Raw genomic sequence first — 10,051 nt, forward strand, 5'->3', positions numbered from 1 at the left:
GTCAAGTTTATTCTTTTCATTACCCCCCAAAGGGAATCTCTGTCTCTTTCTCTCCTGCCTGCTCCACTTCCTTTGTCCTAGCAATCCACTAATCTTTTTTGACTATAGATTTGCTTATTCTGCATATTTCATAGACATATAGTCATATGATTTGACTATTTGATCCTTTGGTTTCTTCCAGTTCGAAACTCTTCCGGGCTCAACCATCTCACAGTATATATTTGTGTTTCTTCCTTACTGCCATGCAGTACTCTGTTTCATCTCACTGTATTTGCCAATTGATGGACTTTTGTGATGTTCTCATCTTATTAGTAATAATAATGCCACTGTGAATTTTTGCATATAAGTTTTATCTGGGCATCTGTTTAATTTCTCTAAAACAAACACCTAGGAGTGAATCTGCCAGATAATATTGTAAACACATGTTTAACAATTTGAAAAACTGCCAAACTGTTTTCCAAGCGAGTTGTACCATTTTAAAATGACACTAGCAATATATGATCTTTCTGATTTTTCCTTTTCATCCACTTGCTGTTTTCTGTCTGATTATAGCAGTCCTCCTAGAGGTGAGGAGACACCTTGTCTCTGTTTACGTTCCATTTCTCTGGAGGCTGACAATGTGGATCATCTTTATGTGTGCTCATTAGCCATTTGCAAATTTCTTTGTAGTGGTGTCTATAGTTTATATATTCTGTGTCCAATTCTAGGTACTGTGTGGTCCTTTTAGTATTAGTCATTGTTCTGTTTTCCACATATGTCCTTTACAAGACATGTGTTCTCTCCCATTCTACTGTTTGCCTTTTCACCTCGCAACTAAGAGGGATTCTGGTGCCAGGTGGTGTCGGTGCCGGTGCACGACTTTAATCCCAGCTCTCAGGAGGCAGAGGCCAGCCTGGTCTACAGAGCAAGTTCCAGGACAGGCTCCAAAGCTACACAGAGAAACTCTGTCTTGAAAAAACAAACAAACAAACAAACAAAAATTAAAAAACAAACAAACGCCGGGCGTTGGTGGCGCACGCCTTTAATCCCAGCACTCGGGAGGCAGAGCCAGGCGGATCTCTGTGAGTTCGAGGCCAGCCTGGGCTACCAAGTGAGCTCCAGGAAAGACGCAAAGCTACACAGAGAAACCCTGTCTCGAAAAACCAAAAAAAAAAAAAAAAGAATAATTCTGAAGTGAAGAAAAGGTTCAGACAGTGTGTCACAACTTGTGAAGACAACAGTGTCAGATGTGACTCTTAAAGGCCTGGTCTGCCTTTAACTGTCTTGGCATTGGTAACTCCTTTTTGGTTTGTTTGGTCAACTGTCCCCTATCCAGTTTCACTTTATGTCATCTAGGGGGAACTGATTGTTTTATCCAAGATCCAAAGAGTGAGAAGCAGGATTGGCCTACTAGAACCTCTGCATTAGGTCAAGAAGGAAAAAAAAAAATCACAACACATGAGACAGAGGGAATAAAGAAATGATGGTTAGATATAAAGTTGGTGACTGTTAATTAGAATGTTAATGTCCTCCCTGTGACAAATACATGAGAGAAATCATGTAAAGGAGGGAAGGTTTATCCCTGCAGTTTTGTTGGTTGTTTTAACCATTGGATTATTTGTTCTTTTGCATCTGTTTGTGTTAAGGATTCTTAGCTCTCCTTTGTCCATCTATTCCTCTCATGAAATCAGCACATCTGTCTTACTCAGGCATGCAACAATGGCGGTGATTTCTGCTACTCTGCCAATGAGGGCCTAGTTTTTTTTATTTACTCTCCTAATGGAAGGAGAAATCCCAACAGCTTCCACTTGACTTTTCCTACCCCAGTGACCCTTAATCTACACATGAGAGACAATATGACTGATGACACATGCACTTTCTAAGTGTGCCTAACAATTATAAATTCTGGTGCTTGCTTCGGCAGCACATATACTAAAATTGGAACGATACAGAGAAGATTAGCATGGCCCCTGCGCAAGGATGACACGCAAATTCGTGAAGCGTTCCATATTTAAAAAAAAATAAATAAATTCTGGAACTTCTTGGGTGGGTCCAGGGCAGGTAACAAGTTTTGAGTTAATGATTGTGGTGATTGTATCCAGTCTAGAAAATTCTGCAGCCTCACCCCATCTTCTGGTTCTTAATACATTTCCTGACCCCTCTTCTGTAATGTTCCCCGAGACCTGTGGAGGTGGTGGTGGGGATAATAATGTCTTGTTTAGAGCTGGGCTCACAATTGTCATGGCTGCATCTTAGGCAGGCGTGAGTCTCTGTGTTCATCATCACTCATCGCAGAGAGAGGCTGCTGTGATTATAGCTGGGAACCTTATTGTTTATGGGTGTGAGCACAGACACGTGAAAGTGTCTGGTATTGCATAATTGCTGGTATGGCAATTTAGAGAACCATCAATAAGCTCTCCTTGTGGGACTACTGCCCAGGTCTAGGAAGTTAGGAGCTTACAGTACCTCAACATCCTCCCTCATCTCTGTGGAGGAGGGCTAGGGCTTTCTGATGGTTTTGGATGGGTGTAACCAATCCTTCTTCCCTCCATTTATGTCTAAATTAAAAATTCTTAGTATAAGTTAGTATAATAAAATGACTATTTTAAAACATTTTGAAGATTTTAAGCTTTTCATTCTACCTACTTATGAAAAACTATTATTAATCCTGTCAAATCATAACATCTATGTAAAATTGTTTTACATAGATCCAGACATATAATATTCCTAATTGAATTGAATAATCTGGATACTTCAACAGGATACCCAGTCTTAGAACATTACTTAGGAATTCTTGCCATTGAGGGGCAGTATTCAGATCAGCTATTAAAAACAAAAATCGGCCGGGCGGTGGTGGCGCACGCCTTTAATCCCAGCACTCGGGAGGCAGAGCCAGGCGGATCTCTGTGAGTTCGAGGCCAGCCTGGGCTACCAAGTGAGTTCCAGGAAAGGCACAAAGCTACACAAGAGAAACCCTGTCTCGAAAAAAACAAAACAAAACAAAACAAAACAAAACAAAAAAACAAAAAAAAACAAAAAAAAAAATCAACATCTTAATGAGCACATGGGCTGAAAAATGGCAGGTTTCCCTCAGGACAATAAATAAACAAGATTTAAGAAATGACTTCCAGCTAAGAATCATGTAGTTTGTAATACAGGCAATAGATCCAGATTCTCAAAATATGGATTCCTTCCATGCTCTATGCTTTATCAATATCAATATTAAAAAAGCCTGGGAAATCAACATGACAGTTTTCTGGAGAAGACAGTACATAATGACAGCTGAGCAGCATGTCCCCAGAAAACCTAAGTACACTGGAGGGCATCAGTAGAACCCAGCCAAATACTTTGTGGGAAAAATGACTTGGCACTACCGGGTGAGTGTAACTATATGGAAAATCAGGTTGTAAGGGTCTTTGCTGTGTTACTGGGCAATGTAGAAGACCATTAGGGTGCCTGTAGTTTCAGGAACAGCAATGTAACAATGTAACAAATTCAGCCACCCTACATGCCACTTTATTTAGCCATGAAAAGTGCTGAAAATGAGTTAGTGACATATAAATAACACAAGACATATATTAGAAAAATGGAAGGTGTATAAGCATGATTTCCAATCCATTGAGAGCATTCTATTGTGTAATTTAGAGATAGAAATTCAAACAATGAATGTGGAAGGTTTCTCAAAGTGTCCAAGGAACTACTTTTGTCTTAAGCCTTTTAGAACTTGTTTTAAACTTTTATTGCCATATATTTACTGTACAAAATAATGGGGTTAAGTTTATCCCCTTTTTCCCTTGACTTTTACAAAGCACATTACTCTGTTCTTTTTGCAGGTATGGAGGTTAGAAGACAACTTTTGGGAGTCAGTTCTCTCCTTCCCCATGTGGTCACAGGGATCTGATTTAATCATTAAACTAGGCAGTAAGCATCTTTACCAGGTGAGCCATTAGGACTGATTTTTAAACTATACACACATGGTACTGGGGAAATGGCTCAGCAACATACCTGCCACACTAGCATGAGGAGCTGCGTTCAGATCCCAGGACTCATTCAAAAGCCCCAGTTCAGCAGTGCATGCTGGCAATCCCGGCACCAGAGAGATAGAATCCCTGGGGCTTAATGGCCAACCAGTATCACTTAACTGGCAAGTTCAGTGAGAGACCCTGGCACCAAAAATAAAGGTAGAGTGTGATAGAGGATGACACCTCATGTTGACCTCTGGTCTCTTCACATACCTACATATAGTCACACACACACACACACTCAGACATGCACATAAGCAAACACACACTAATGCACACACTACGCACATACATACCACTTGGGAGGTGGGAAACAGGAGACAATAGTTTTATAATAAAAAAGCACCTCTCAAAGCAACTGAAGATGAATGCTGATAAAGAAACCAAACCATCTTTAATTTTAGGCAAAAGTATATGTGACAGTATTAATTTACAAAACTAAGTTTAGTCCTTTGCTGTAAACACTTTGACAGTTTTAGAAGTCCATCAGTTTTCCCATTGCCTTCCAGAATATCCACAGCACGCATCATCCTTCCACACCCTGCTGCTCGGATAGGACTTTTGGGGTCGATCTGTTCCGGATTCTTTTCCTTCTCCTCTTCTTTTCTGAAGCGGGCGACTTTGTGTCCTGTGCTTTCTTCTTCTTCTTCAAGCAGCTGAGAGGATTGGGTCCGCCCACCTTCTTTCTCCTCCTCCTCCGCTCAGGGTTCCTCACCAGGCCTTGCTCCTCCTTTAGCTGCTTGATACTCTGTTTCTCATGCACCGAGACCAGCTGGCCTGACTCCACCGCCTTCACGAAGGCCACTGTTCTGGGAGAAGGCTTGTCCAAGACTATAGTGTTCTGAATAATGAACATCAGGGGAATTCCGGGACTCTTCTTTACTTTCACAGATAAATTCTGATCCTATTAAAAAGAAAATGGATTTAGTTTCCCAATCCAGTTTACAAGAGTTTAAATAAAGCTATATGGAAAAAAAGAGACTGGATTTTTTTCTCTCAGATCAATATGTTTTATTAATCAAAGCTTATCTTATAATAGAAGACAAGAAACATAAAAACTATGTTAAAGAAAGGTAGGTAACAGCAGTCTGGGCTAGACTGGTCAATACTCAGGGGCCATGAACTATGAACTAATGTAAAAGTAAATGTATTAGGGAGTTTCTCGTTTCTATGCTAAAATATTCCCTCGAAACATCAACATGGGAAGAGGGTGAAGTGGAGCAGTGCACTGACTCAGAAATCGTTCTGAAAGTATAGTTGAGCAGATCGGCATGTGAGTGTTTTAATGTCAACCCCGACAGTCTCGCCTTTTGCCTCCCAGCCTTTAAATGCCTTCAACATTCCACGTGTTGCTGGTCTTTTTCTTTTAAGGTTTATTTCTTTTTATGTTTTTATGTTTAGCTGCGTGTACATCTGTGCACCTCATGCACGGCCTTGGCGGCCAAAAGAGGGTGCTGGGAATTGAACCCCAGGCCTCTAAAAGAGCAGCCAGTGCTCTTGACTACTGAGCCACCTCTCCAGCCCCCTGAAGCTGGTCTTAAAGGATATGACCATGACTTTTTGAGAAATAGTATGAATTCTAAACATGAACAACAGTTAGGAACACAGACTGCGGAGACTGTGCCCCACTCCTTCCCCACCTGAAGAAGCCTGCGGCCATCAGCACACTACTATAACAATTCCTTATCCTCCACAAGGAAACTTCTGGAAGAAGAAACTGCATGTACTTAAGCTTTTCTCCTTATATGTTCAAGTAACTGCTTTTATTGGTTCCATTTAGAAGTCTGCATTTTTAAAATCCAAACATGAAACGTGGATTATAGCTAAGTGATAGAATCCTTGTCTAACACATCACAATAAGCAAGTAAATAAAATTCCAACACTACATTATCTCTTCCACTTATTTTTTTTTTCTGATTATAAATATACACATGAAGCATACATAGAAATGGTTAGAACTACAGTTTTAAAAGTCACATTACCTGTGTTGCCACAAAATAATGATGAGGATTTCCCTCCTCCACCATGGACAGGAGACATTCTGATCCACTCACTGCACTCTTGAAATGACGACAATTTCGAACCTGGCATTTCTGTGCGATCAGTTTTGCTCCATATAATTCCTTCCCCAGTGTTTCTAACTCCTTTAACACACATCTGGTGGGGAAAAAAAGTCATGAGAAGCTCACCATCACAATGCATTCCTTTCGTTTATACAAAGCAAGCAGGAACACAATACTCAAGTTTTAAAAATGTAAAACTATACCACCAAAATTTGAATTTATAGTATGGTTGCCGTTTTCTTCTCAAATGAAGAATTGAAAAATACATACTCCAAGCGGAAAGAGTATCAATGCCAGAATATACTGAGCACTTGCGTGTACAGGAAGCAAGGAGAGTGCTCTTCACATATGTTATTGCTTAACGTCAAATGACTCCTGAAGCTAGGTGATAAATTGAATTAATTTCCAGCTTATCCTCAAATCTATACCTCTTACAGAGGTGCCAGAGAGTGAACCTTCCAGGTGCTTGCAGAGGACTCCAGGTTGCTGTCACAACTTCAAAATATGCTAACACAGAATCCAAAGCAACTTGTGTATCTTGTTTGAATCCTGATTTTTAAAAAGGTTCTTCATAATCGTAAGAGCCTGAGGAGTTGAGGACACCGGGAGAACACAGCCCACAGCATCAACAAATCAGGGCTCATAGGGGCTCACAGAGACTAAACAGCAGTCACAGAGCCTGCAAGGGTCTGCGCTAGGTCTGCACAGACATTACGGCTGTTAGCTTGGTGTTTTTGTGACATTCTAACAGTGGGAGTGGAGGTATCTCTAACTCATGGTATGCCTTTCCTCCTACTGGCTTGCCTCACCCAGCCCTGATATGAGGGTTTGTGCCTAGACTTAACTGTATCTTGTTATGCCGTGTTTGGTTCATAGACCTTGGAGGCCTGCTCTTTTCTGAAGGGAAACAGAGGAGGAGCAGATCTGGGGGACAGGGGTAGTTTAGGGAGAACTGGGAGGGAGGGGAAACTGCAGTTAGGATTATTATATGAGAGAAGAATAAAATGAAAACAGCTGACAAACAGCAAAGAATGAGAGGAGATGCTCTAACTCTAGAGTAAGAAGGTAGGGAAAAGATGGGGTCAACAAGAATGAGCATTCTGGTACGGGCACATGCTGGGTATTAATTTTTTTTTTTTAAAGATTTATTTATTATGTATAGTGTTGGGCCTGCAGGCCAGAAGAGGGCACCAGATCTCATTACAGATGGTTGTGAGCCACCATGTGGGTGCTGGGGATTGAACTCAGGACCTCTGGAAGAGCAGTCGGTGCTCTTAACCTCTGAGCCATCTCTCCAGCCCGGGTATTAATGTTTTGCTGCATCATTCTACTTTTGTGTTGTTTTAAAAATGTATAATAGCTAGCTGGTGGTGGCACAACCTTTCATCCCAGCACTTGGAAGGCAGAGGCAGATGGATCTCTAAGTTGGAGGCCAGCCTGGTCTACAGAGTAAGTTCTGGGATGGTCAGGGATACATAGAAAAACCCCATTCAGGAAAGAAAGAAAGGAATGAAAGAAAAGAAAAGAGAAAGAAAAAGATAGATAAAATGATTCCCAAAGTTAAGTTCTTCCTCTCCAGACAGGGTTTCTATGAGTGCTGGGATTAAAGGTGTGCACCACCACTGCCTGGCAATGTTTTTTTTTTTTTGAAACAGGCTCTTGCTCTGTATATAACCCAGGCTGGCTTCGAACTTATGGTAATCTTCCTGACTCAGCTTCCTGGAGTGTTCATATTACAAGTGTAACCTACCTTGACTGACTCAGAAGTTAAATTCTTTTTTTTTTTTTTTGAGAGGGTTTTTCTCTGAAACAGCCCTGGGTGTCCTAGAACTCACTCTGTAGACCAAGCTGGTGTCAGAACTCACAGAGATCCATCTAGCTCTGCCTTCTGAGTGCTGGGATTAAAGTTGTGTGCCGCTACCACCGCTGGGCACCACTAAATTTTTTTTTTTTTTTTTTTTTTTTTTTGGTTTTTCGAGACAGGGTTTCTCTGTGTAGCTTTGCGCCTGTCCTGGATCTCGCTCTGTAGGCCAGGCTGGCCTCGAACTCACAAAGATCTGCCTGGCTCTGCCTCCCGAGTGCTGGGATTAAAGGCGTGCGCCACCTTTTTATAAGAGTTGTTCATGGTCTAGTTTCAGTTCCCCTTTTCCTTACTTTCATGTCCCACAATATTAGATACAACCTCTTCTTCAGGCGTCAACCAACTGCATTTGTTCAAAAGTTCTCTCAAACGGCAGCGTCACCATTTCTATATATTCAGAACAGACTTTCCCTCCTCAGGTCAGAAGAAGCTTCAGGACTCAAACATCGACTCTACCAAACCTTTTTAAATGACACCCCCACCCTCCCGCTGGTTCCTGCTCCCACAGTGTTCTACCCTAAGTGTGTGCTCACTTACATGGAGTGAGGATGCACAGATGTGGGATGAAAACAACCATTGAGAGTTGACTTTATACACTTTACAGCCCATGAAGGCTGGGCCTTTGTCCTGCCCACTACGTGTCCTCAGAGTCTGGAACAGTGCTTGACATTTGGTTGGGACTTATAAATGGCTTTGGGCAAAGGTTTCAATCTCCAAACTTCTTTTCCTAGGAACTCACTGGCAGTAGGAAGGCTTGAAAACCTTCGGGTTAAACTTAAAGGTACCAACCACCATAGAAAGGGGGCGGGGGTGGGGTGGGGTGGGGAGGGTAGCTTTTGTATGCTGAAAAAGTCCTGAAAATGTCCTATGTACACTATACCTCATCTGACTTTACATCAACTTTTAAAAAGTTATTCCGCCGGGCGGCGGTGACGCACGCCTTTAATCCCAGCACTCGGGAGGCAGAGCCAGGCGGATCTTTGTGAGTTCGAGGCCAGCCTGGTCTACAGGTATGAGATCCAGGACAGGCTCCAAAACTACACGGAGAAACCCTGTCTCGAAACAAACAAACAACAAACAAAAAACAAAACAGCCGTTCTGATTTCCCCGGGAATAATGGGGAATATTCGCGGGGCACAGTACCACGCGCCTGACCTATCCGCCAGCGACCGTGGGCGGGAACAGACTTCTCCTGGGCACGCCCGCGACCCCGCCCCGCAAGCCCACCTCGTGGTGCACAGCTGGGTCTCCCCCATGAGGTAGCGGGGCAGCTGTTCCCGCAGCTGGATGCGACCCCGCAGCGCCGCCTGGCAGAAAGTGCCATCCAGAAGGATCTGGTAGGGCTCGCGGACTCCGAAGTTGTTACGGAAGAAGCCCAGGTGCTTCTTGGCGTGTTTCTGCCTGGTGATCTTCATGCCTGCTTAAGCCACCGGACCCGGGACCCGGCGGCGCCCAGCCTCGCTTCCGCACTCCTAGAAGCCCGTTTCCCCCCGGAAGCGAAGCGCCTTCGGCCCGGAAGCACACGCCCCGCCTCTCTGGCTTATGTCTCTCAGAGGAGCGCCCCCTCCCACCTCCCTGCGCCAGCCCTAAGGGGCGGGGCTTCCGCTGTGCCCCAAGCCCTTAAGAGAGAGCTCGCAAGTTTGCACAAGTTGGCTCGTTCGCGACCGTGAGCTGGAATGAAAGTGTTCTTGCTTTGTGTAGATTGTTGCCTGGCACTTAGGAAGTCTCTAAAACACTAGTAATAGGAAAATAACCAGTGATGACACCACTGACCCAGGCACCCTGTAATCTGCCCTTTATCGTGTATCACCCCCATACATGATTTTTTAATTTTCAAGTGAGGGAAGGGAGCCAGTGGTGGGCAGCCTTAACTTGGGAAGTTTTGCTGGCTGCTAGTCTTTAAGGAAGCAAAGCACTTTTGCTAAGGGCACGTGGTTCTTCAGCGTCTGGAAGTCACACTGCCTGACGTTCCCAGGCATTTTACCACATCCCTCTCGGAATCGACCCCTTCAAGGAGCCACGGGTCATGGAAAAATCTTACCCAACTGGAGGTCACAGTCTTGGTCCCCATAAACCTGTTCTGGAGAACCCAGTTAAAACAGCCAAATTAACAGTGGAAAGATTTG

At 43.4% G+C, this 10,051-nt stretch overlaps 1 protein-coding gene and 1 non-coding gene across 2 annotated transcripts; one reads left to right on the forward strand and one right to left on the reverse strand.

Moving 5' to 3' along the window:
- The first annotated feature begins 1,887 nt into the window (after positions 1–1,887).
- Positions 1,888–1,994, forward strand: LOC121824565 (U6 spliceosomal RNA). Its single transcript, XR_006066497.1, has one exon. It is a non-coding gene; the product is annotated as a U6 spliceosomal RNA (small nuclear RNA).
- A 2,376-nt stretch (positions 1,995–4,370) lies between these two features.
- On the reverse strand, positions 4,371–9,428 carry Utp23 (UTP23 small subunit processome component). Its single transcript, XM_006982399.4, has 3 exons — positions 9,153–9,428; positions 5,984–6,158; positions 4,371–4,905 (listed from the first exon to the last, which is right to left on the reverse strand). Exons 1-3 carry the CDS (start codon positions 9,338–9,340, stop codon positions 4,528–4,530), a joined length of 741 nt encoding a protein of 246 aa, XP_006982461.1. The 5' UTR covers positions 9,341–9,428; the 3' UTR covers positions 4,371–4,527.
- Between the last annotated feature and the right edge of the window lie 623 nt (positions 9,429–10,051).

The sequence above is a fragment of the Peromyscus maniculatus genome, chromosome 20 (assembly GCF_049852395.1).
Source record: "Peromyscus maniculatus bairdii isolate BWxNUB_F1_BW_parent chromosome 20, HU_Pman_BW_mat_3.1, whole genome shotgun sequence".
NCBI lineage: Eukaryota > Metazoa > Chordata > Mammalia > Rodentia > Cricetidae > Peromyscus > Peromyscus maniculatus.